The sequence below is a fragment of the Nannospalax galili genome, unplaced genomic scaffold (assembly GCF_000622305.1).
Source record: "Nannospalax galili isolate Female #2095 unplaced genomic scaffold, S.galili_v1.0 scaffold267, whole genome shotgun sequence".
NCBI classification, from domain to species: domain Eukaryota; kingdom Metazoa; phylum Chordata; class Mammalia; order Rodentia; family Spalacidae; genus Nannospalax; species Nannospalax galili.
In genome coordinates this window covers 2,530,469-2,558,257 of record NW_008357518.1, presented here as the reverse complement: position 1 = coordinate 2,558,257, position 27,789 = coordinate 2,530,469, and the positions used below count along the sequence as shown (strand labels likewise).

General features: G+C 41.0%; 1 protein-coding gene across 2 annotated transcripts in view; it reads left to right on the top strand.

The window, feature by feature from the left end:
* The window catches only part of Tnfsf13b (TNF superfamily member 13b), a 37,172-nt gene extending 14,107 nt beyond the window's left edge, over positions 1-23,065 (top strand). The window contains exons 3-6 of one of the 2 annotated variants that reach the window (XM_017794891.2): positions 983-1,039; positions 18,392-18,504; positions 18,590-18,740; positions 22,353-23,065. In XM_017794891.2, the coding sequence (XP_017650380.1) occupies positions 983-1,039; positions 18,392-18,504; positions 18,590-18,740; positions 22,353-22,465 (434 nt within the window). In that variant the 3' untranslated portion in view covers positions 22,466-23,065. The remainder of the gene's footprint in view (positions 1-982; positions 1,040-18,391; positions 18,505-18,589; positions 18,741-22,352) is intronic. The other variant, XM_017794892.2, reaches the window with a different exon arrangement.
* The last annotated feature ends 4,724 nt before the right edge of the window (positions 23,066-27,789 follow it).

The window sequence follows — 27,789 nt, the reverse complement described above, 5'->3', positions numbered from 1 at the left end:
ATATGGTAAACAAAAATGTCATCATGAAAGCCATCACTTTGTGCAATGAATATATACACTAATAAAAAGGTTGTATAATGCAATCTTAGCTCAAGGCATTGTGTTTTCAGAGGCATTTACTGTTTTTCTTTCTTGTTGCACATCAACAAAAAGGCCCTTCATCAGCTTTGGAGGATTTTCTTTATTTAGTGCAGGAATTTTTTGCTCCTTGGATGAAATACTCCACATGTCACGTGTTGTGTGACCTGAGCATTCCAGGAAGCCTCACTGCCTGCAGTCTCATCAAAATCTTGTAGTATATTTTTAAAGTTGTTTTCTCTTCCCTCTTCTGTACAAAATATTTTGCAAAAAACCTTGACTTTGGCTCCAGAGTGAAGTAGACAAGATTTAAATTTGGGTCCTCATCCTTTGGTCTCTGTGGCTCTGAATGAGTAGTCTACAGACTGAGACTAGGCTTCCAGTACCTGATTCTTAGAGTTCTTACCACAATTAAAGGACCCAGTGTCCATCAAGCCTTAGGACTGTGTTCACAACTGCAGCTGCTCAGTGCTACTGGCACTTATTTTCATTTTGTGTTGTGGAAAAAGTCATATTTTTAGGAACAGCAAGTCACTCTTTATTGCTAAACATTGTTTAGGAAAATCCTGATGCTTAACTCTTTCATGTATCTGGTAGGACTTAAAAAACCAAATAATGAAAGCTGACTTAGTAATATTTCAAAGCAAGTTACATTGACTGGTGCAGATGGGTGGTCTCACTGTATTGCAGAAAATACACATTACTCTTCCACACTGTCATGAGCTTCAAGTGTATATTCAAATAAATGGCAAATTTCAGAAATTACCTTTAAGAGTGATACCTTGCAGAAGGGTGAAAACTGGTTCCTTTGGTGATTCTTGGGGAATGGGCTGAGCTGTGTTTTCTGTCTTCTTAGTTGCTTTGTTTCAGCTGATCACTAAAACAATGTGTTTTTGCTTTTCAGTCACTCAAGACTGTTTGCAACTGATTGCAGACAGTGACACGCCGACTATACGAAAAGGTAATGAATAGCCCCATTCTGTTTCCCCTGAGGATTCGGTCCACTACAGCTTAGGCTTGGGAGTTTCAAGTCTCAAGTAGCGTTTGAACTTTAGTTCAAGTCAGCCATCCACCTAAAACTTCTTATAACGTGAACTCATTCAAACTGACCAGGGAATAACCATTTAGACTAGTGTAATAACCCGATAGACCCGGTGACTGTGTAGATGATAGTCTTTAGAAGTTTTAGATAATTAGAGCAAATCAAGTCTCACCTTTATTATGTAGGGAAATTTTTGATTTCTGTAATCACGGAAGACCATCTTCCCATGTGCCAGTCTTGTGATATTTGGCTGTGGAACTCATGATAGGATGTAAACAAAGTTGTCCGTATCCTAAAAACTATATTTTTACCCATCTCTAATGTCCAATTCATACTTGATGATTTGTCATTTATTCTTTTTAAACATTTTATTTATTGTTATTTTAAGGGTATGAGTGTTTGCCTGCATATTTGTAAGTGCATCACATGCATGCAATGCCTGAAGAGGCCAGAAGAGGATGTTGGATCCCCTGGAACTGGAGTTACAGGAGATCGTTAGCCACCATGTTGGTTCTGGGAACCAAACTGGCTCCACTGCAAGAACAGCCAGTGCTCTTAACCACTGGTGGAGCCATCTCTCCAGCCCCTATCAGTTACTCTTAAGAGTAGAATGTTTTCAGGGCTGCAGAGATGGCTCAGCAGTTAAGAGCACTGACTGCTCTTGCAGAGGACCTGGGTTTCATTCCCAGCACACACATGGTGGCTAACTGCTGTCCATAACTCCAGTTCCAGGGCATCTGATGCCCTTTTCTGACCTCGTTGGGCATTGCATGACAAGTGTCCACTTACACACATGCAGGCGATATGCTCAATTCACAAAAATAAAAATAATAAAACAAAATGTTTTAAAAGTAGAATGCTCTTAACCTGAATTTCACTTCCTTGAAGTTTTCTTATTAATTTTAGAAAGAAAAATTATTTTCTCTAATAGTGGCCAGAAACAAGATTGGGAGAATACGTGTTTAACTCCATTTCCCAAAGGGTACCACCCACAAAATTAAGCCTGTGAAAGGTCCTTGACATGAGGGTTTTGTTGTTAAACACTTGAGGAATAGCTTGCTGAATATATTTTTAGGGACTCAGGAAGCAGTTTGCCACATTACTGAACCAAGGTTGCCCTACTTTGGAAAAGGCTTTTCTCACCCTTTTAGCTCTGTTTCTCACAGATTCCTGTGACCTGCTCTTCCACCAAAACCCTGAAAGTTAATGTTTAGGGAATGTTGATAACTGCAGTTTCTGACAACACGACTAATGAACAAAAAAGGTGCTAGGAGGGAACAGCCCATACAGCCAGTGGACTTTTATCCCAAGTAATTTTTTAGTAAGTGTACAAAAAATGGGTTTCACAGTGACATTTTCATCTATAAATACATGTGTGTATTTGTATGTATATATGATGACACTTTGTTCCTATTTCCCCCTCCCATTCTCGCCTTGCTGATCTTTCTCCCTTACAAATGCTCTCATTTCACCTTTCATGTCACGCACATCCTATTGTTCTCTCTTGTACCCTTTCCCCTTTCTTTAGATGTCTTCCTCATAGTCCCCTTTGTACCTTACACACACATACACACACACACACACACACACACACACACACCCCAGGGTCATGCCATACTTGTCTTTCTGAGCTCCTATTCTGACTTAGGATATGACCTCCAGGTCCATCTGTTTCCTTGTGTGTGTCATGACTCCCTTCTTACAGCTGAGTAAAATTTCATTGTCTACATATACTACAGGATGCATTCGCCTCTTGAGTCATTTATTCATTTTATGTATGCTGATTAAGGACATGCAATGGTTGGATGACTGTGAGGATGCTAGGGTGTCTGCATTGAAGAAAATATATGTGGGTTTTTACTTTGATGGAGTTTACCCTCTAATGGGGAGAAAATAAGGAAAAATTAACAAGTAAAGCTTAGAACAGTAAAAGGAACACTAGGGGTAGAGGGTAGAGCTAGCAGGGAAGGACTATGTCCTAGTTTGTTCTTCATTGCTGTGACAAAATACTCTGACCACTACCAACTTGGGGAGGAAAGGGTTTATTTAGCTTACATATCCCGGGTCACAGTTCATCTGGGAACCCAAGGTAGGAACTCAGGGAAGGAACCTGGAGGCAGGAGCTGGAGCACAGACCACGGAGAATCACTGCTTACTGGCTTGCTCCCCTGGCCCCTGCTCAGCCTGCTTTCTTATGCAACACAGGCCCACCTGCCCAGGGGTGGCACCACCCACAGTGGGCTGGGCCCTCCCACATCACTCATCAAGAAGATGCCTCTCAGACATGGCCACAGGTCAGTCCAATAGAGGAAATTCCCCAATTGAGGCTCTGTCAACCCAAATGTGTCAAGTTGACACTGAAGCTATCCAGCACAATTGACCCCTTGTCAACTTGACACATGAACATCACTATTAAACCGTAAACTTTCCAATTTTTGTCCCCAAGATATGTTAATGTCACAACATAAGACAGTACAGCCTTAAAAACCACACAGTCCTTAAAAAATCCAAACACTTAAAAGTCTCTTAACTGTGGGTGGGCCTCTGTAAAATCCAAAACAAGTACTGTCTTATTTCAAAGGGAAGAATTGGGCACACCTAAGCAAAACCAAAGTCCAGCAAAGTAGCTCAAGGCTGGACATCTGGGATTCACTCACGATCTTCTGGGCTCCAAAGGGTACTGGCAGCTCCACTGCTCTGCCTCTGCTGTCCACAGCACACTCAGCTCGTCTAGCAGACCCAGGCCAGCTCTATTCCACACCTACTGCTGTCCTTGGTGGTCGTCCCATGGTCCTGGCATCTCCCAAAATCTCCACTGAAACTGAGGCTACACCTTCACCAATGGCCTCTTCTTGCCTCCGGGGAGCAAAGCCTCAGATTCTCTCCATGACCCCTTCAATCCTGGGGTCTTCGCTGCAACTGAAGCTGCACTTTCACCAATGGCCTTTCCTGGCCTCTCAGAGTGCCAAGCCTCAGCTGCTCTCTGTGACCCCTTCATACTTTCAACACCAGAACCATGCAGGAGACTCTTACATATTACCAAGTCCTGTTTCTGGCTAGCTATGGAGGTTTGGATCTCCTCTGTGTGCTGACCCTGAGGAAATACCTCCCAGAAGACTTCACCACGGTGATGCTGGTCTCTTGTTACAGTTGATTTTTCAGCCCCAGCTATCCAGCATCAATTGTCCCAGCAAAGCAAAGGTTTTACTTCAGGTTCTGGTCTCTTCTTAATCACAGCTGATTCTTCAGCCCCAGCCCACCAGAACCCACAGATTCTCAATCCAAAATCTCACACGAACAGCCCTGATAATCTCTGCTTCCCTTTGAAGCTTCACAAGCCAGGCCTCCATTGTCTACAACTCTTTCAGCATAACTTTTCCAAACTCCACAGCAACAAACTCTGAGCAGGCAATAGCTTTTCCAGTCCAAAGTTCCAAACACTTCCACAGTCCTCCCCAAAACACCAAGGTCAGGTGTGTCACAGCAATTGTCTGGTACCAATTTCTGTCGCCAAGGTCAGGTCTGTCACAGCAATATCCCACTCTTTGGTACCAATTTCTGTTCTGGTTTGTTTCTTGAAGAAGACCGGGGTTTTCTGACCACTACCAACTTGGGGAGGAAAGGGTTCATTTAGCTTACATATCCCGGGTCACAGTTCATCTGGGAACCCAAGGTGGGAACTCAGGGCAGGAACCTGGAGGCAGGAGCTGGAGCACAGGCCATGGAGGAATGCTGCTTACTGGCTTCCTCCCCTGGCCCCTGCTTAGCCTGCTTTCTTATGCAACACAGGCCCACCTGCCCAGGGGTGGCACTACCCGCAGTGGGCTGGGCCCTCCCACATCACTCAACAATCAAGAAGGTGCCCCATAGACATGGCCACAGGCCAGTCCAATAGAGGAAATTCCCCAAATGAGGCTCTGTCAACCCAGGTGTGTCAAGTTGACACTAAAGCTATCCAGAACAGAGCATCTCTGAGTAGTTGACCAGAAGTGTAATTTGAGATTATGAGGGGATTATATTTTAAGACCATGAATGGGGCAAATGAATTAGGGTAGATAAACCAATGCTGATTGACCTTTCTAATGATCCCTCAGAGTGCTATTTTGTATTTATACTTTTATATGCAACTTTAACAATGTTAAATGACAAACAAGTATCAAACCATTTGAAAAACTATGATTGTTTACTGTTCTTCATTTCCAAAAAACACGCTTGCAATTTTTAGAAGACAGTAACTGATTTCCTAAGAATTAAAATAAAGCCAGAAGAATACCCCAAGGACCAATGATAACATTGAAAATGTTGCTTGGAAAAGATTTGCTTTACACATTTATCGAAGGGAAAAAAGTTGGTTGCTATTCTGTCTCTCTGTCCATGACATCAATAACTCTTATAATAAACTCCTTAATCCCCTTCTAAAAAGACAAAGAAAAAATTGAAACCCATGCACGAAGGCTGTAGCTCGTATATGCTAGTGTAAGTGTGAAGCACAATGTGCTGGAATGCTGGTCTGGGACGCTGCCTTAGGTGTATGGGCCTGGGCTGCTGCCCGGCACTGCTGGGACCTTTCTACTTGCATGGGTTGGTTTTGGCATGTCACCTGAGCACTCAAATAAGAGTGTGAGAATGGCATTTAGCTGTTTGTGTGCATTGACATTTTAAAAGGAGACAGCTTTACATATGAGGAAAAACTGCACACAATGAAGCACTGTTCCTCACACAGGGCAGGTCTTTCCTGAGCAGATAATATATTATTACCTCCTGTTGTATGTTATCCTGGGTCTTAGATGGCCTTGTTACCTGCTCCAGCAACCCAAAGAGGGGGAGACTGTTTTCATACGATATTCTTACCGTCTATTATTCCTGTGTTCTGCTGAGCCCAAACATAACTCTTACCTGAAAGAGACTTACAGTTTATTCTTGAGCCAAATATGAGTGACAGCCCAAGAACATGGGCTTAGGCTGCCCATAAAAATGTATTTTAATGTGGAAACAGCTTTATGAAATTTTCATAGTGACGGAACAAAAGAAAGTCATAAGGCAATGTATTTTTCAAATACATTTATAGAAGTATTAGATATAGCAAAGGGGAGAACTCTGTTAGAAATTTTAGAGGCTAGTTGATAAGTGGTTTGGGGGAAGATAGTCATGTGCTGAATTAGCACACTTCAAAGGTCTTGCTGACAACAACAGGGATATTACTTTGAGCACAGAGGTGGTGGATGCACGGATAGGAGGAGGGCTACCTGTGTGTGGACATTTGTCATTACTGTTCTTGCTTTCCTCCTGGATGTGGCACGGTACCTCATTGTGGTATGGATTTTCATTTCCTGCCTTGGTAACCCTCTGAAGTATCTTTTCAAATTCTCGCTGAATTTTGAGGTATACTCTTTAAAAATTGTCTATTTATAGGAAATAAGATGAATGGTGGAATACATGAGGTCTGGTATGGGGGGGACATGGATGGGGAGGGGGTCTAATTTGATTAAGAATTGTTGGATGAAATGTACAAAAGCTCAATAAAAATTAAAGTAAAAGGATAAAAATTATTTTATATAAAAATGTCTGTTCAGAATCACTTGACTATTTTACATTTTAATTGGCCCATTTGTCTTTTTGTGGCTAAGTTATGCAACTTCTTCATCTATTACAAATGATACATTCTTGCAAGATTCCAATTTATACATATTTTCTCTTACTTTGCAGACCTCTGCCTCTTTTTTTTTTTTTTTTTTTTTCGAGGCAGTATCTACCCATGAAGTCCAGGCTAGTCTTAAACTCAAAATCCTCCTGTCTCAGCCTCCTGAGTGCTGAGACACAGACATATGTCGCCATGTCAGACAAGACCATTTAACTTGATAAAATCCGGTTTACTATTTTATTTCCCTTTGTTTCTTATGCTTTGGGGATTGCTGTTGGTCACTGTTACTGAATTCAACAGCCTGATTGATTACTGTGCTTTCTTCTAATAACATATTGTTTTTTAAATCTGAGTCATTTGTATTTATACTTAAGTCACTGAATCATTTTCATTCTGTTTTGTATATGGTATGAGGCAGTGACACATCATCCCAAATATGCAGATATTCAATTTTTTGGACACAATACTTGTAAAATTTCAATTGATAATAGAGACATGAGTTTATTTTTGTACTCTAAGTTGTATTATGTTGGTTTATATGTCTTTAATTTATGGCAGAACACCACAGTTTTTTCCACCATTAGAGCTTCTCAGTAATTTTTGAAAGTTGGAAGAGGGAATGCTCCCATTTTTGTCCTTTTTATTTTGTTTATTTATCTTCTAGACAGGGTTTCCATGTAGCCTCAGCTGACTGGGCCTCACTATGTAAAATTAGCTGGCCTTTTTCTTGTAGAGATCCACCTGCCTGCCTCCGCCCCTGGTATTAAAAGCCTGCATCACCATGCCCAGCCAATTTTGTCATTTTAAAAGAATACTTTGGATAGAGCATCTTTTGCAATAATAGATTTTAAGATTGTATTTTCCATTTAGAAAAAAGGAACACAAATTTGTAGAGGGATTGTATTGCGTCTGTAAATAACAGTAGATAGTATTGCCATCTTTTAAAAAAATATTTATTTTCTGTGTTTGTTTGAGTATATTGCCTGCATGTATGTAAGTTCACACCCGTGTCTTGCAATGCTTGTGGAGGTTAGAAGTGGGCGTTGAATTTTCTGGATCTGGAAATTACTGTCAGTTGTTAGCTGCCATGTAAGTGCAGGGACCCAATCCCAGGTCCTCTGCAAGAGTAGCCAGTGCCTTTAACTTCTCAGCCATCTCTCCAGCCCCAGTATTTCCATCTTAATAACATTAAAGTTATCAATCCATGAGTATGGAGATATCTTCCCATTTACTTATGGCTCCTACATTAATTTTAGCAATATTTTAAGGTTTTCAGCATATGTGTATTTTAATACATTAAATAAATTTATTCCTAGGCACATTATTTATTTGAATTAAGCCTTAGTTTAGGTTGTTATAACAAAGTATCATGAATTACATTGCTCAAACAGAAAAAAATTTCTTAAAGCACTAAGGGCTAGAAAAACTGAAGGTCATGGGTACCAGGAGATCTGTTAAACACGTATTTGTGTTTTGTGGTGGTGGTCATTTTTTTCATTGTGACCTTATACACTGCATAATGGAGACAAGAGCAATCCCTGCATCTTTTCTCCACACTGGTACCATTCACAAGGGCCGCACCCTTGAGACCTAATATCCCAGAGGCTCCGCCTCCCAATCATATTGCCCTGGGAATAGGATTTCAACATACAAGTTACAGGAAACCATAAAATCAGTGTACTGCAAATGAGATTAAAGATTAAAGATGGAAGTGTCTCCTTCAGTTCCAGATTTTAGTTCCTGGCATGTTGAAACAAAAGTGATTGGGGCTGCTGACCTTGGGTGATGCAACTTATCGTCATTCATTACGAGTTCTGGTAGACTGGGTGGATTCTTCAGTATCTGCTCTGTAAATCATTGGTGTCTGTGAAGAGAGAGATTTCTAGTTCTTTCCTTTCAGTTGGCTGCCTTTCCCCTCCTCGCTTCCCCTCCCTTACCCCCAAACTTCCTCTAGATAGAAATCTGAGAGCAATGCGGGGCAGCAGTAATAAGAAAAGTCTTTTTCTTGATCTTATGTTCCCCTTGAGGCTTATTGCCTGTATACTCCTAATTAGTTTTTAATATAGTTTTCTTGTGCTCTCTGGCTTTGGTAACAGTGATTCTGGTTTCACAACACGAGTTAAGAACTATTCTACTTTCAGAAAGTTACTGAAGATGTCTATTTATCTATCACTATCCTGATTTCTTTTAATTGCATAAACTTGTTTAAAGTCCCATGTTTGGGCTTTTTCACGGGTGGTTTCTGTTAAATTTTTATTATCTCCAGTGATTGGTCCATAATTTGCTTGTTACTTTGTATGACTTCCAAAACGTTTATTGAAAATGAGACAGTTTGGAAATCATAGCGTGGTGGTTCTGGAAATCTTGTATCCTTCTCATCTGTAGAGATGTCATGGTTTACTGTTGTGATTGCACCTCTTCATTTCTTCAGGTGATTTTTCTGAATATATATGTTTATGTATCTATAAAATGATGGTTTTGTTTTTTGCGAATTCCATGTCTTTTGTCTTCTGCAGCCCCTGAAGCCTTTATTTTATCCTCTCTGCTGTCAGCCTGATAAGGATTTCCCTCTCCATAATCCTAATTCCAATGGAGCTTTTTCTAAAACACTAGAAACAAAGATAAATGAAAATATTTCCCTGATTTTCACCGCTCGGCCCTGAACTGCATCTTTCTTCTAGCCCGAGCCATTGTGCCTTAGCCTTCTCTATTCCTGCCAGTACAGAACCCAAAGATCAGCTTGAGATGTGTGTTCATTAGCTTAAAAGTCAACTTGACATGCCCTAGAATCACCTGGGAACAGAGTCTTAATAAAGAATTGTCTACGTGGGGTTTTACTTGCCTGCCTGTAGGGGATTGTCTTAATATACTTAAGTGGTGTGGGAAGATCCAGTACAGTGTGGGTGACACCATTCCCTAGGCAGGGAATCCTGAACTGGATAAGAATAGAGAAATCAAAGCAATCACTCAATCAAGCAAGCAGCACACATCATTTATTTCTCTTTGCTCTTGGATGTAGATGTGATGTGACCAGCTGCTTCAACCTCCTACCACCACGGCTTCCCTACAATGATCAACTATCAACCGGAATTAAGAGCTAAAACACTTTCTTCCCTAAATTGCTTTTTGTCAGAGTATTTAATCATAGTAATAGAAACAACACTAACACAAGGTATACATCTAGCTTCCTCTCAGGTCATTGCTGAATGACCTGGGCATACTTGTTACTCTCTAGATTTATGTGATACTCTTCAAAGATATGTTTTCCAAGCACCTTCCTACCTTCCTCCTTAGCCTCCTACCTCTCGGGATTTTTGAGGTCTGTTTTTCACCTAGCTTTAGTGCCATGCTTCCAGGGGCTAATACTATGCATTTCCCAAAGTTCTTTTTATTTCGTGCCAGTCTGGGGTTCTGCTTCCTCTGAAAGGAGTTTCCAGGCATATAAAAATGCACATTGGGGGTAGAATGGAGGGATGAGATGCCTAAGTGGGGAAAGACACTTGCATACTTACTACACAAACCTAAATTCAATGCCCAGAACCCACAGTAGAAGGAGAGAACCAACTCCCACAAGGCCTTCTCTCTCTCTCTCTGTTTCTCTCTCCCTCTCTCTCTCCCACACACAGATAATAAATAAAATAAAAAACTTAAATACACATTCACACTGCTTCACCAGCATGGTGAGCATTGAACTGCCTGACATAAACCAGCTGCCACCGGACACTCAAATCCCCAGCTGCATGACTCCTGACAAACTAGAGAATGTTTAGGTGGGTAAGAAGAAAATACTGCAATACTTTCTTGCTGAAAATGTGCTTTCTTTCTTCACTGAACACTATCTTGGTTGGCATAAGTCTATGATCAAATTTCATACGTCTGAAAAGCTACTGTGTCCATTTTTACCGGCTGAGCTGTCAATTTGGTGAAGGGACTTTGTGTTCTCTATTCAGCTGTTTTGCACAATGTCACTCTGACATCTGCCATTACATCTTCCAGAGGATATTTGAAGATTCTCCACTACAGTCTAAGATTAAATTGTTGTTCTTGACTTCTACCCTCCGACTCCTCTACCACAATTTTTGGACAATAATGTGATATTGTCTAATGTTTACTTATATACTGTCAAAATATACTGTTACTTGGAGTCTGTCAACATTATTGGTTGAAACTTTGCTGTTACAAATGAGGTGAGTGATGAATTTGATATCAGTGTATCTTCACCTCTACTGCCCAGTATTTGTTACTTACGTAGTTTCTGTACTGTGACAGCATAGCATGATTTCATTCTCTGTTAAGTCACTGTGTGTTTTTGCCTCTGTTCTACAGATTAACAGGCTCAGCACTCACAGCAAGTCTTCCTGTAGTCTCTTTCTTTAATATCATGTTTGCCTGAATTGCAGGCTGTGTTGACTTACTTAAGATGAGCTAAGAGCAGCAAGACTTTCATCTATGTTTGCATTAACATGATTATGTCCGTGTGGTCTTGAAGGACACATTGTTGGATAGAAACTCTAAGTTTTACCATTTCTTCACCTGAATGCTGTATAGAAATTTCCCTTCTCTTGGTACTATCTGTATTTTGGAGAAAAATGAGGCAGAAACAGTTTTCTTCTTAGAAGTGGCTTGACTTTCTTGTCTGATTTTATATGGGCTTCTTCCTTTTCTTTAAATTTTTAGTAATTATTCTTAAATGTCTCAGTGTTGACTATGATAGAAAATAGAAAGGTAGAAAATCAGCCTTGGAAAGATGTCCACACCCATATCTGTGAAGCCTATAATTGTATCACCTTGTCTTGTGGAAACGTTCATACCTTTGACCATGTCATGGGTCTCATGGGTCTTAGGGAGGTTATTACAATGAGCAGATAGATGCAGTGCAGCAAAGTACTACTTTAAGTCGCTATGTTGTCATAACAACAGTGGGAAGCTCACAGGGCTACCTTAGTCCACCTCACTCAGCATAGTATTGTTTGCAGTAGGTCTAGGATGCTGCTCAGTTTTATCTTTTGTTTATCTGTTTATCCAGTTTTATATATGCTGGTAACTGTTTACCTTCCAGCTCCAGTTTTAATTTTTCCAAAATCCTTTCTCCCTCTCTCTTCTTTTTGTCCTTCCCTCCGTCCCTCCGTCCCTCCTTCCCTCCCTCCCTTTCTCCCTCCCTCCCTCCCTCCCTTCCTCCCTCTTCTCTTTGCCTGTCTTCTCCCAACAGAGTCTATGTAGGTAGCCTAGGCTGACCTCAAACTCCTTGTCTTCCTGCTTCATTCTCCCAAATGGTGCTATTACACAAGTGTGGCACCATATCCAGCTACCTATCTCCATCTACGTTTTTTTTTTGTTTTGTTTTGTACAGAATTTCTCTTTCTCCTAAAACTTCTACTTTTATATTGATTTAATGAGTGCGTGGTGGGCGGCAGTGTTTCACCTTCAGGAGCTGACTACAGGTCTTGGTAAGGTTTACAGTTAACAGCTCACTCACAGTTTTGTGCATTTCCCCTTCTTGAGCCTCAGTTACTTCTGCAACCCTCCCTGTTATTTTGGAGTCCAGGCATCTATGTGTTCCCTCATTGCTTTCAGGGGTCAGAAAGGAAGAGAGAATTTCCAGGCCTGTTGGTAGTGGATGTCTTCCATTACTTCCATTTTTCAGCATAATCATTTTATGGAGGTCAAAGCGACCTTTACTTTAAATTTCCAATAGACTTTGACCCTGGGTGATCGCCACCCTCCAGAGGAAGCAGGGTTGTTCCTTAAGTTCATCTGCATGAACTTTGGTCACCAGTGTCCCCCCTAGATTACTTACTTAAATTTTCTAAATACAGATGTTCTACAGGCATCCATCCCCTTTTCACTCCTCCACTGATTTGGCAACCTGAAATCTTCCTACGGAGAGTTCATCTTTTGCCCACATCACCTTCCTGAGCCCCAGAGCTGTGTCACCGCCTACCAGGCATCCCTTCTTGAGTGTCTTGGAAATCTCAGCCTGAACTCTAGAGTGCTGCCCCTTTCTCCTCATCCTCCAGGGTCTTCTGGTCCATGAACTTTGGTCACCAGTGTCCCCCCTAGATTACTTACTTAAATTTTCTAAATACAGATGTTCTACAGGCATCCATCCCCTTTTCACTCCTCCACTGATTTGGCAACCTGAAATCTTCCTACGGAGAGTTCATCTTTTGCCCACATCACCTTCCTGAGCCCCAGAGCTGTGTCACCGCCTACCAGGCATCCCTTCTTGAGTGTCTTGAAAATCTCAGCCTGAACTCTAGAGTGCTGCCCCTTTCTCCTCATCCTCCAGGGTCTTCTGGTCCATGAACCACCATGGCCGTACCTGCAGCTGTTCACCCCATTTCTAGGTGTCATTACAGGTTTTTAGAGGCTCTTGAGCTGAACCTGCTCATTTCAGAACAGTTCATTCTTTCTCCAAGTCCAGTTCCCTTTACTCTCTCCTTTTCCTTGGCTGGTTTTCTTGTCCTCTCTTCCCCTTTTCTTACCTGGCAACAACAGGGTGCTATTTCTTAAACACTGGTGTAAGCATTTCTCTCCACTGTTCACAGGCCTGCAGTGGTCTCCTTCTGCCTTTCCAGTTGGTCAACCCACCTGGTTGCACCTGGTTGGTGTCTGCGTTCTGCCAGGTTCCCAGCCTTGACTCACCCAGAGTCAAATAATCACTTGACCGTAACCAACACAATTGAAATGCCAAACTGTGTTTTTTTTCCCATAACAAAAATATAACTTCTTGATGTAATTTATTGAATCTACCTTTGAAAATAAGGTTTTCTCTCCCAAAATTCTTTTGAGTAGTTTTAGGATATACTAGAAATCCAAGGAAGTAAAGCAAGCTGATAGCTCCAAATGATGCCTGTTGTTTGCAGTTCACGAGGAAGGCAATGTTTCAAGTATAAATATTTGGGAAGAAATGTCCTTCTTATAAATTAGAATAAAACCAATATTAATAAAATATATCTTATTTTCTATAAAAATTTGTATTAAAACATTCATGTAAAATTCTCCAATAAATACTAGAAAAGAGAAAATACACACTTTAAGGGCATATGTTTCCATAAATACATGCAAATTATATTTCCATAGTAATACTGACCTTTATATTCCGTTCACATGTTAATGTAAACATTAACCTTTTTAAAAATTTGCAAGCATTTTAGTACACTAGAGCTTTAAAGTGGAGTGAAGCAGGAATGTGTGAGCATCTCGCATCTCCACGGAGGCGTGTCTGTGTTCCAACTGATAAGGACCTGTCAAGTCCATGCCCAGATCCTCACAAACTTGCCACACAAAGCGTCACATATTAATTTAGAAAATCTCTCAACAGAGACACATTGGCACATGTGTTTTATTTGTGTTCATCTGTAGTTTAACTGATAGGTTAAAATTCTAAATATGGGTTTGGTTTTGTTTTGTTTTTCTTTTTGTCTTTTTGAGACAGGGTCTCCTTGTAGCCCCAGCTGTCCTGGAACTCACTATGTAGACCAGGCTGGCTTCGAACTCACAGAGATCCACCTGCCTCTGCCTCCCAAGTGCTGGGATTAAAGGCACGTGCCACCACACCTAGCCTAAGTATGTTTTTTTTTTAAATTTATTTTTATTCTGTGTGTATGAGTGTATTGCCTGCATGTATGTTAAGTGCATCCATGTTGTGCAGTGCCCACAGAGGTAAGAAGAGAGCATCCGATTTGCCTGGACCTGGAGTTATGGACAGTTGTTAGCTGCCATGTGGGTGCTGGGTATAGAACCCAGGTCTTTTGCAAGTGCTTTTAACCGCTGAGCCATCTCTCTAGCCCTGTAAAATCTAAGTAGGTATTAAGATGTAAAACCATACTGTGATATTTATGCTTAAGTTTACAATTAATGTCACTTGTAATGAATCATTTGGTTTGCTTTCTTTAAGGATTTAGAAATTGTGCATATGCATATATCTGCTGTATGCATACTATGTCCTAGGTTCTGTCAGCATTTGAAAACTCAGCTGACTGTAACCAACTCTGATCTTGGAGACTAACACCTGTGATGTGTGCATATATATGAGTGTGTGTATGTGTTCATGTGGGCACACATGCATGTGCATGTATGTTCATGTGTGTGCATGTGTGTTCACGTGTGTGCTCATGCATATGTATATATGCCTGTGTTTATGTATAGAATAGAAGAAGGATATGGAGAGTAAGTAAAAACAAGTAGAGGCTGGACAGATGACTTGGCAGTTAAGAGCACTGGATGATCTTGCAGAGGAACCAGGTTTGGTCCCAGTTCCTACATGGTGGCCAAAAACTAAAGTTTCCAATACCCTCTTCTGGCATCCATGGGTTTGCAGACATGTGGTGCACTTCCATACATACAGGCAAAGCACCCATACACGTAAAATAAAAATCAGCCTATCAAAAACCAAGTAAGCATGCACTGTATATCTTCAATAAGGATATTGCAAAAAAAGAGATTACAAAAAGCCAAGATAGATATGGCACAAAGAGTTAGTAAATAAATTAAGTAAATAAATGCCAATAATCAGAAGATTAGAGGATAGTTTTGGAAACATGCACTTTACTTCATTCCAGGCAGCTACACCAATTCTACAGTGAGAGGCATTTTGTTTCCCCAAATTTCAGGAACATATTTAGCAAAACATTTCACAAAGACAGCTGAGTGCCTGTGACTAATTGTGAGAGAACTCATATTGTTTGAATCATTTTATGTTTAAAGTTGAACTTCCTAATTGAGCAAGTTTTGGCTGCACATCTGCTATGGGATGCACATGTTTTAAGTCCTGGGGAAATGGCAAGGAGTCAATCCTAAACAGTCCGACCACAAAGAAGCTATAGCCCAAGATATGTACGTTCTTAGGGGAAAAAAACCCCTCTATGTTCAAATAATCTCATTTTTAATAAACCATGAAAGCAGCCATCTTCAATGTCATCAGTTTGTGTTTTACAACAACAGTCTTTATCGATCCTACTCAAGGTGTTAGTACTTAGCTATTTAAAACACTCTAGGTACATCACATCATTTAATTAAAATAAAAACTGATTTGTTACAGTATTTTCACTGAAATTATATTGTATATAAACAAGGAAAGAATGCTTGCCTTTGTTATTTGCAGTTGATGTGATCTCTGGTTCTCTGAGTTTATTGTCTAGTACCATGCTGGGGTATTTTCATTTAAGGAAAATGTTCCTTGGAACGCTTCTTGAAATAAAGAAATGTATGGTGTCTAGCCCTGCCCACCTCAGGGGCCTGCCACTCTTGGGGAGCACAAGTGATGGAGGTGGCTCCAGGGAGTGAGCGCCCACAAGAATATGAGCCAGAGAGGACAAGGACTCAGGATGCACTGTACCAGTCTGCTCACACTCCTCCTCCAGCATCCCTGCCTCCCTGCCTACTTCCCCCAGTCTCCCTGGCCTCTTTCTTCCCTTGTATGGCATTGTGAATTCGAGTGGCTACCTCATAGGTCTCTACTCATTATGACCTGAATTTATAATGCCATTTGTGTTGTTTCATTAGTTAGAAATATTCAGAAAGTATGTGTTTCTTGTTTTGAATTCTTCCCTCAAGAGTCATATTTGAAATAGGAATATAAATTAGTACATCCATTGCAGAAAACAGTATGAAGGCCTTCAAAATGACTGAATGATGTAGTATAGCGGTCCTGCTTCTGGATGTATAGCCAAGGGAAAAGAAACCCATATATTAAAGAGACGCTTGCACTCCCAGCTTCACTGTTCATAGTAGTCCTGAAATGGAGTCAACCCAGTGTCCATCCACAGATGAACAGATAAGGATGTCATGGGGCGTGAAAACAATTCAGTTCCATTTGACCACTGAAAAGAAGGGATCTCCTGTCCCTGTCACAGCATGGATGAGCCCAAAGGCCAAGCACAGAAAGAAGAATATGGTCACATAGGGAATCTAAATCCATAGACCTCACAGAGGTAGAGAGAGGGGAGAGGAGAGAGAGAGAGAGAGAGAGAGAGAGAGAGAGAGAGAGAGAGAGAGAGTGAGAGTGGGGGGCGGAGGCTGGGGGGGGTGGGGGTGAGAGAGAGAGAGAGAGAGAGAGAGAGAGAGAGAGAGAGAGAATAATGGTGGTCAGCAGAGGCTGGGGAGGTTTGGGGGATATTGGTCAAAGGGTGCAGCATTTTCTTCAGACTGGAGGAATGGGCTCAGGAGAGTGACTACATAACATGATGCCCAGCATAGCAGTGTATTTACTATAGTCTTCAAAAATGCTAACAAAGTACATTTTAAGAATTTTCACGACCAGATGACAACTTTATGTTCTAAAAATATGTCAGATTGCTTCAGCTCCTCCACTTATCTTTATCTCCTCCATAGATCTTTCTCTGTGTGGTTCTGAACATCATGTACATGATAAATAAAAACGTTTTAACCTGTCAACTAAACTCTAAGATAAATCTTGTTTGGACATATTTAAAAATGACTGGATTGCTGTGGAGATGTTCTGTGACTAGGCACATACCCTAGCAGTTGTGTTCATGGGATGGTAAAATATTGCCAGTTACCATAAAACAGTGCTATATCCCAGGATGAGACTCCCTGGGAGAAAAGATTCTTGAATTTCAAGCCAGAATGTTGTTCTTTGCTTGAGGTTCCAGAATAGTGTCTCTCTTGGACTCTGAATTTGGACTGACTTCATTACTGTCTTGCTATGACCAAGGCGAAATTGAGAGATAGATGTGGCTCACCATTGCCAGCTGCACAAGAGCATTTTGCCACAATTTAGACTCACACCAGAGCTTGACTTTTCTCCTCTGTCCTCATAGTACCATCTTCCTAATCTGTCACTTATCCCCATCATTTTATTTACACCTCCCTTCGTTTCCCAGTCCGTGTGCTTGATGTTCAGCCTAATGCTGAGCTGATATTTACATATCAGAGCTGTGAGAACATCTTGGAGAGTAAATCTGAGTTCCCAGGAAAGGCATGTTTGCACTCTGCTCTGTCATTCACAAGCTCTCAGGCTACACCCTGGCTCAGTGACTATTTCCTGCCTGTAGCTTTGGGGTTGTCCTTTCTGTCAACCCTCAGCCTAACCTTGAACACACCAGCTTTCTGTCACTCTCGAGTGACTTTCAGACATAATTAAGAAGATTCAGCATACTGGACAGAAACCACCTCAACCTGAATATTGTAGACCATTGGTGCACAGGGTCTGAGCACTCCCCAGGGAAAGCATGTCTCAGCTCCCTTCTGCATTCCCCTGAGCCCGGTTCTGTTACCAGGACGGGGGTGGACTTGCTAAACTCTTCACCTAATCACCCTCTCCTCTCAAGAAATCAAAGGAGACTCACTCACCTAGTGAGCTGTACAGATAAATGTCCATTCTTTGTGTCAAGCCCTCCCACCCAAACCAACCTTTATAAGGAAATAACTGAAATAAAGAATAATAAAAGAAAACCCAAACCCTCCTGTGGAGTGAGATTTCTTAGACTCCTACATTTGACAGTTACCTGGGTTAATATAAAAGTAACAGAAAATAAGTCAATGGAGAATGATAATTTTTCTTCTTCCCCCCATTACCTTTCTCCCGTGTCTATGAAATTCTGTTTCAAATTGAACGTAGTAGAAGGGAAGGTTTACTTTCTTATGAGTGGCTCTCTTTGCTGTAGGATCTTACACGTTTGTGCCATGGCTTCTCAGCTTCAAGAGAGGAAATGCTCTGGAAGAAAAAGAGAACAAAATAGTGGTGAGACAAACTGGTTACTTCTTCATCTATGGTCAGGTAGGCGCAAGCCCTCATTCTGCCTTGTGGTCCATGTTTCCAGTGTTCCTGCACCTCTGACACCACACTTCGGTTCGCTTCTCAGGTTCTGTACACAGACAAAATCTTTGCCATGGGTCACCTCATCCAGAGGAAGAAAGTACATGTCTTCGGGGACGAGTTGAGTCTGGTGACATTGTTCCGGTGTATTCAGAATATGCCTGAAACGCTACCCAATAATTCCTGCTATTCAGCTGGTAAGTGGCAGCCCTCAGACTGCTTAGCAGAATGGATATACTGCAGTGTGTAAGAAGTCTGAACCACAAATGGTGCCTTCGAATAGAAACAGAAAGACATCCTTCTCGATACTGTGCTTTTTATTTTTAATCTTGTTTTGTTTTAGTTGAGAACATCCCTTCTCACAGTAATACCTCTTTCATGTAAATTGAGAAGGGGGTAACTTTGTGTAATTCTCTATTGGGACACTTCCTTCTTCTCTTTATTCTTTGACAGTTCCATACATGCATATAAAGAATTTTAGTTGTTTGCACCCACACTACCCTCTCTCTTGCCCCTCCGTCTTCCACTGAATCCCATAAGGCTGCCTACTCTCCTGTCTTTTAAGCATCTGTGACCCATTGAGTTTAAATAAGGCTGCTTCAGGAGCATGGGTGGGAGGCTATTTTATGGAGCACATCAGCTTCTCAGTGGCTACAGTACTGAAGAAAATGGCACTCCCTCCTTCAGTAGCCATTAGCTGCCAGTGTCCCTCAGGGAGGGGTGGGGTCTCAGGAGTCCCTCCGTCATCCAAGGGAATGTGGGGCCTGATCTTATGCTGGTCTTGTGCAGGTAACCATGTTGCACAGAGGTCATGAGAGGGACAATCTTAGGATGGATTTTGTTTCATGGTTTATAAAAGCAGCAACAGTAAAGTATCTAGTAGCAGTCAGATACAGGAGCCAGAGTCCACACTGTGGAATGTCGGGGTTTTCTTTTGCTGTTCTGTATTCTGTCTGTGTCATGGTCTGCCAGTCTGTTTCCTGTTCACTCATTTAACTTTCTCATTCCTGGAGAGAATCTGAGCCACAGAGCTCCTGAGCTCCACAGCCCCAAGGTAGAGAATTTGATTTTAACCAGAGCAAGTCTGGCCTCACAGTGTAAGCCACACACTCTTAATATGTAGTGGAAGAAATGAATCCAATTGGAGGGGAAGGTTGCAAATGCTGGTCAGATAGGGGGCCTCAGTGCAAATGCACAACTGAGGAGTGACTTGGGGACCCAGAACCGTAGCAGCAGCCCTGCCTTGAGCTGGGGTGAAGTGGGGAACAGGCACAGAAGAGGGCAGGCTGTGCCAGTTCTGGGTGTGCTTGCACTGAAATGACCAACATCTCTCTCACTTTATTTCCAGTTAATTGACACTGGTTTTCAAAAGCTATATTTGCCTTACACATGTGTGTTTCTCTCTGCTGTTTTTGATAAATCTATTCAGAACCCTGAAGAATGTCTTCAGTATCAGACAGACAGTTACAACAAACAACAGCGTGGAGCCCAAGATTGGGAAACACTTCAAACCAATGGCCAATAAACCAGCCAAGGAAGACCCATCTCCATCACAGATGCCGCCCTAGGTCTGCAGCCCCACACAGCTTCAGAGGCCAGGGGGAAGTCAGTCGGAAGTCCCTAATTTTCATAAAGAAACATGTCTCTGTGCCCAGTGCTGACCAGCATTTTAAAATTGCAAAATCTTTATCAATGACAAGGCCTCTCCAATCTGTTATTTATTTATATTCACTATAGAGACTCACAACTAACTCTTGCCAACAAATCTCCAACCATTTTCTTCTCCCAGGCTTCCTTTCTATGGGTGAATTCTGGCCAATTTCACAGGCATTTTACCTTTGAATTTAAAGATTTTTCTCAAAATTAATAGGTCAGTGTTGCACATGAGAACCATACTCCCAGAAGATTCAGGCTTGCAGCTTTAATTTGTTTTAGGATGAGTTTGTTTCATGGTCCCAAGAGGTTAGCTTAAGCTGCCTAGCATGGTACTATGCAACCACTTTTATATAGAAAGATGAACCATTATTTCTGTAATAAGCTGACTTTACTTCTTGCAGGAAAATCATTACAGATGGTTGCCACAGTCTAGAAAAACGGAAATAGTCAGTAACTCAGTGTTGGAATTTCTAGTGGGACTGTGTAGTGGTTCACATCCACGTCACCTCTAGAGCTATCATTGCTTACTGCTCTTAGTGTTAACTGTGCTCAAAGTGCTAGATCATTCCAATATCTATGACAACCACAAATATATGCAATAAATATCTTCTGATCGTTTGTCAAACTTTTTTACTTTTTAAGGAGTTAACCCTTTAATGAATTGTCAATTCCAGAACACATTCACTGATGTGGAAAACAAGAGCTAGGGACAAAAACTTTGCCTTTCTTGATCCCTGGCCTATGCCAGCATGGGTGACTAACACATAGTAGGTGTTCTTTAAACCAAGACTGGACTGTGGCCAGAGGAAACTGGATACTCCAGCTTCACTTGGGCTTCAGAACAAAACAGATGTTACCACAAATGTGCTTGTAGAAGTAAACGTTCACTGTCTGTTAATGTTTTTAAGTTATAACGAAGCGTGAGAACGCAGATACTACTAATCGTGTTTCTTTGGTTTTTCCTTCCCCTCCCTCCTTTTCCTTCTTCCTTTTCATATGTTTCTTTTGAAATGTGACTAATGATTACCCACTATGCTGAATGGGGTCCCTAAATTACGTTTCCCTTTTCTAGTTCACAGGACGCATCATTGTAAATCAGGTTCACAGATATATTGTCCATTTTAAGGAGCCTATTACTTTGTGGCTTTTGATCATAAAGACAAGTAGAGCCATTTAAGGAAGGCTGAAATGTAGAAGGCTGCAAAAGGACCCTCAAATGATGCCAGAGCCACAGCCTAGACTCAGAGAAAAACTGTTAAATGATATGCTTTGTTATAGGATTTATATTCTTAGCTATTTGTTTATTTATTTAATTTGGAATTTGGAGACAGGGTCTCACTATGTTACCTAAGCTGAATTTGAGCTCAATATGTAGCCAGGGCTGGCTTTGAACTTATAGGTCTCCTTCTGCCTCAGCCTCCTGAGGATGGCAAGCACCACCATGCCCAGTGTTTTCTTTCTTTGTTTAAAAATATTTATAGTTGAAATGTGCATTTAGTTTAGGGGCTGGTGAGATGACTAAGTGGGTAAAGGGACTTGCCATGCAAACCTGGTCACCTGAATTTGATCCCCACACCCCACATAAAGTTGGAAGGAGAGAACCTTCACAATGCTTTCCTCTGACCTCACATGTATGTTGTAGCATGTGTGCCCGCACATACCATGTACACTCACACAGTCACAATAAATACAATTTTAACAAAAAGAGGCTTCTATCATGCTAACTTACCTCAAATGAAAACTAGGTATAATTAAGGACTACCCATTATGTCATACATATGTATGTATATATGCACATATATACATGTGTATAACTTTCGTATTTTATTTAATATTCATAAAACATTTTCTTTAGTAACTAAATTATCTATCACTGACTATATAATATTCTCTCACAGAACCAGGTAACATTCACTTGGTATTGATTTACTATTTGAATGCCCTTCTACACACAGTGGTCTCCACATCTATTAGAATCTGTTGTCTCTTCTACTGGTTTTTTTATGCACTTTAAGATTCACAGAATTATAGGTAGTTTATCAGTCCATTGGTGTGGAGTGTGAGTGCTTGTGTTAACACCGTGTAGTGTAGTAGTTTTAATGGCATTTTCCATTCGACAACCACTCAAAGTTCATGTCAATCCTTCTTTCTAGGCATCGCAAGGTTGGAAGAAGGAGATGAACTTCAGCTTGCAATACCCCGAGAGAATGCTCAGATTTCACGGGATGGAGATGGCACCTTCTTCGGGGCCCTGAAACTGCTGTGACAGCCTTCCTGAGCAGAGTGCGTGACTTCTCTGCCATTCCCTGCATCTCACAGGGGAAAGTGCCTAACTGAAAAACCAAAAGGGAAAAAGCGTCACCATAGCCTTTCCTGTGAGCTGTTTGTTTTGGTTTGCTGAATCTGGTCCAAAACAGGAAATTTAACAGCAAACCACAACCAAAGTGTGTCATGTGAATTACGAGAAAAGGAGCCCATTTTCAGAAAGACAGAACCGGGAAGCCCATGCTCCGCAGTCCTATGCCAATGTACGGGCCTGGCTGCTTGCCTTGGAAGACTCGTGGTTCACAGAGCAGAAATGAGTTCTTCAAATATTCACTCTGGGTGTTGGGCCCATCTGTACCACATTGAAGCATTTATGGAAAACCTCAGGATCTATTTTCTCTTTCGCATGAAATAGGCTCCTCTTCTTCTCTTCATACTATGGAAAGTTAAAACATTCAAGAAATCTTGGATTTGGTACAGACAAAAATGCTTAGAAGTTTAAAGTCAGTTAAAAATAAACTTATTTTTTAAAATGTTTAGATTTAAAGCATTAAATAATTGGACTGAAAAGAGGTTACTGTTGTGTTTTGGCTTAGTTCAAGCTTGCAATTATATATGTAATATTATCTTTTATCAAGATATTTTTCACAGGAAAGAAATAATTCCCTCATTTGTGGATTCATCTGTATTTTTTTATGGGACATTTCAGTTCCTTTAGAAAATTTTACTGTGGGTCAAAACCAATTTATGCATGTAAAGCACTAATGAAAATGGCACTAGCTGCCCTTACATGAAACCCTCCTTTGTGAACTCACTGATGGTAAAGTGATAGCATTTCTCTGTATTTCCCGTTCTGTTTCATGCTGCTGCTATGGTAGTTCAGGTATCCCAGCCGTTAGAGACATTCGTGTTATTGCTTTATAACAGCGGAGGTTTAATCAAAGTTTCTATCATCTGAAGTCAGGGGAAGACATGTACTGGGTCCTTATGAAGATCCTGTCTCAGAGGACAAGGTCTTGACTTTCACTTTATGGAGAATCGTACTTGAGAATGCTGCATAAGCATCCTACATAACATCTGTATCTTGCCTTCCTTTGTTTCTTGTCTTCTTATGTTGTTAGTTAAAAGGGAATTCCCCCAGACACTTACTTCGTTAGATTAAATAGTAGATGGAGTTGGGAATGATGGTGCACACCTTTAATCCCAACACTCAGGCTATGGAGACAATCAGATCTCTGTGAGTTCAAGGCCAGCCTGGTTTACATAGCAAGTTCCAGGCTAGCCAGGGCTATCATGAGACCATGTCTCAAAAATAAATAAAGAGTAGATGGAAGACATTTGTTTTTCCATCCACTTTACATTATTTTAAAGGTGTCCATTTCATAAGAAAGAAAGCAAATAATTTAAACTTTGTGTCACAAACCAGATGTTTAAATTTGCTTCCTATGTCTTTGCTTTTGGGTTCAAGTGAAATGTACTTGGCAATTTATTTTGTTTTATGAAACATTAATGAAGAAAAGAGGAAGTGGTAGGTGGGGGAGGACTTTGACACGGGGCGGGGGGGGGGGGGGGGGAGTGGCCAGTGATTTTCCTAGTGTTGCTGCTACCTTTGATTGCCAAATAAAAGTACTGTGCCTTCTGCCTTGTAGTCTGGTGAGTTTGTCTGGCAACACCCATCTTTTGATTTTTCTCTATACAACTGTACATTCGAAAAGTCATTTGAGAAACATTATTGGGCTTTATAAAGTAGCAAATGCTATATAGCTTGAATAATAAAGTGTGGCTACTTTCCAAGTCTACAAAAGACCGTTTCATGTCTACATATTATCGTTATTTCTCAGATCATCAAGTTTAACAAAAATTTGAATTTCAATAGGCTTATAGAGTACTATAATCTAGCATGCACCAATATTCTTTTTAAACAAATTAACATGTTTTGTCAGCAGATATTAGAAGGCAGCCTTATAAAATGCTTTTGGGAGCTGGAGAGATGGCTCAATGATTAAGAACACTGGTTGTTCTTGCAGAAGACCCAGATTCGAATCCCAGCACCCACATGGCAGCTAACAACTGTCCTAACTCCAGTTTCAGGGGATCTGACAGACTCTTCTGTCCTCCATGGGCATTGCACAACATGGGTGCACTTACCTACATGCAGGCAATACACCCATACACATAAAATAAAAATAATAAAATATTAAAAAAAATAAAATGCTTTTGACATATTTTTATTTCAATCAGTGTAAAACTGAATTCTATTTTTCTCATATGTGAAATTGTAAGGAAAATCCAATTGATCAAGTAGAAGGTTTTTTTCTTTTCCTGAATACTAGAAAATAGAATTAAGATTAAGTAATGCAATGACTACATATGGGGATCTCCCTTGTTCTCTGAGTTCCTTCATCTTGACATTATTCTAACTTATTTCGGGAGGAAACAACAACAATCCTATTGTGTTTGCCTGTAACAAAGCATCTTTTGCTTTAAATTCCCAGTCAAGAATCATGATTTTTAGTAACTATTAGAGGCTACTGAACTAGTCCTCTGAGTTGAGCTAAGAGGATCCAGAGAATCTGAAATCAAAGCATTAGCTCCACAGGGCACCAGGAGAGACAGTCCTTGAGCCCATGTGGAAAGAGGAGGTCTTTCAAGTGTGAGATGATGTGGATGTAAAAATTAGTGAGGAACACATGCATGAATGCTTTGTAACCTCAGCTGTACTGATCACACCACGACTCATTTCTTTAAAGCGGATCAATTCCCACAGCCACTTTGCTGTCACCCCACAGACTGCCACATTCCTCCGTGGTTCAACGTGGTCACCATTCTGACTTTTACCAGCAAAGCATAGACTTGTTCCTTTTCAGCTTTGTAGGGATGGCATGCTTGCTAGCCAACTTTCTATTCCTGTAACAAAATGCTTCAGATAATTTAGAAGGAGGAAAATTTCAAAGTTTCAGAGATAGAAGCTGTGTTGGTGCCATTGCTTGCTTGGGGGCCTGTGGTGAGGTAGAGCATCAGTGTCGGATCATATGACAGAGAAAATTTCTTCTCTATTCATATCCAGAATTCAGAGAGAGAAAGAGAGGCAGAGAAAGAGACACAAAGACAGAAAGGAAGGGGCCAGGGATACAATATCCTCTTCAGGGCATGCTTCACCGTGATGAATTTCCTTCTAGACCTCAGCTCCTAGAGTCGGACACCTCCCAATAGCAAACAGACTGGAGACCAAGCCTTCAGCAGGTGGGTCCTCTGAAGATCTCCAAATCCTCACAGCATGGCTTAGGATGTTGGTCTGTCTGCACGTATTCATGGCTGTGTCTGTGAGTTTGTTCCAGGCCATCATAGGCACCTGAGGCTCATTCCTGCTCATAGCTGAATAGACTTTCCCAAGATCTATCACAGAGTATCTATATAGTTCACTATGGGAAGCCTTCTGGAGTATTTTCCGTTTGGGGCTAATATTTATGTGAACACTCAAAGTATTGCAGGCAGCCTGTGTATGTGTTTCTGTTAGATGTACATCTGAAAATGGAATTATTGCCACATAGAAAGTGTACATGTTCAGTTTTAAGAGATTCTTCCTAAAGTGACAAGCAATTTGCAGAGCATCTAACAAGACCAGGTTACTAGATACTGCACTTGCTTCTGCTAAGTATCATCCACTTGATCCAGGCAGGCAAACACTCTCCTCTGTCATAGGCCCCACTCAGCTTTCTGGCTCATCAATGTCACCTCTGTTGTGCCGGGACCCCAGTGAACTGTAAAACACAATTTTCTCCAGATTCACCTTAAACACATACCCTTTTGCAAAGTAAGATTTCCTAAGTTTGACTAACTTTTGTGCATTCATAGTACTTAAAATGGGAACCTAGGACTTCAGACACCTTCCTCTTTGGGGTTCCTCTTCTCTCCTATGGTCCAGACATAGTTGGGAGGGAGTGAAGGGCAGCTAGACAGTCTGCTTGAGGAGGAAGTCTCTGCCCATGCACCCATTCTCAGGTGATTGGGAGGTGGGTGCTGTGCTCTTCTGAGTTCAGTCTTGGATTTCCTGACCTTCACCTTTGCCATTATCAAAGCTGAGTCCTCTTTATTAGAAAAATAATGGAGTAAAATAATATTTGTATCACCTTAAAAACAAAATTATAGACCAAAGTTATAGAAGTAAGTTAGCAGCAGGGTAGTAGTGCAGGCTGTTGTGTTGTTCACATCTAGTATGCATTTGTAGGAAGTATAATCCTTACAACAACTGAGGATATGTTTGAAATATAAAATAGTTTTTTTGTACACAACTTTGTATACATGAAAAGGTTTTGGAAATTTCTTTGCCTATCTAATTCTAATTTTATCTTTATTTTTAATTAGATCCTGAATCAGTCACATGGTATGTAATCACAAAGACTGAAACCCATATTCTGTCAGAGAATGAGCCGCTTTGTGATGAAAAGTCTACTGAGCTTGCGCTGTCTGTCAGGATACATCAGTGGGTCCCTGTGACAGGTAGCTTTGCAAAGACAATGACATACCTGGTACCAGGAGTACAAAGTAGCACATGAAGTACTCTGTCTTACTCTGTCCATCTGTCTCACTCTGTTCATCTGTGATTTGAGTAGCAATGTTTTCTTCCCATGTCAGTGGGTAGCTCACAGCATCCACTTAAAACTACACAGGAAACAGTGGTTATAACATTACCTCTGTAGCTGTTATTTACTGAATATATTTTATGATGTATTTTCTACACACACACACACACACACACACACACACACACACACACACTAGCGGAAACCTAACAGAACAGATATTTCATAGGAGCTGACTGTGACATTTTGTAAAGCTGTTTCAGGGAACTTGGTGCATCAAGTCCTCAGGGCGTCTGGTAGTTGGTCCTGTTTGTGGGAGCTGAGATGCTGAGAGAAGCCATGTGAGCACTGTCCTGCCTTGTCTTGGACTGGATTCTCCTTCTCTGGTCATAGCATATGCATAGAAGACTACAGTCTGTTATTAATCCTCCTCATCTGAGATCAGATGGTGGTAATGAAGGGACAAACAGAAAGGATCATGGGTATGGAAGGAGGCAGACTTCTTCACCTTTCAGATAATTGGTTTACATATTTTGTTTTAACTTTTCATTTTTAAAATAACTATAGATGTAAAAATGTAGAAAACTATAAACATAAAAAAGAAGGCTCTTAGATTCTTCACTGATATTCCCTCACAGCTTAGGGCTTCAGCACAAGGATCACAATTCAGACAGTCGCACTGCTTCAGCCCTTAAGTAAGTTCCTGCCTTAGGGACACTGACCACATGCTAAACTTTGGAGC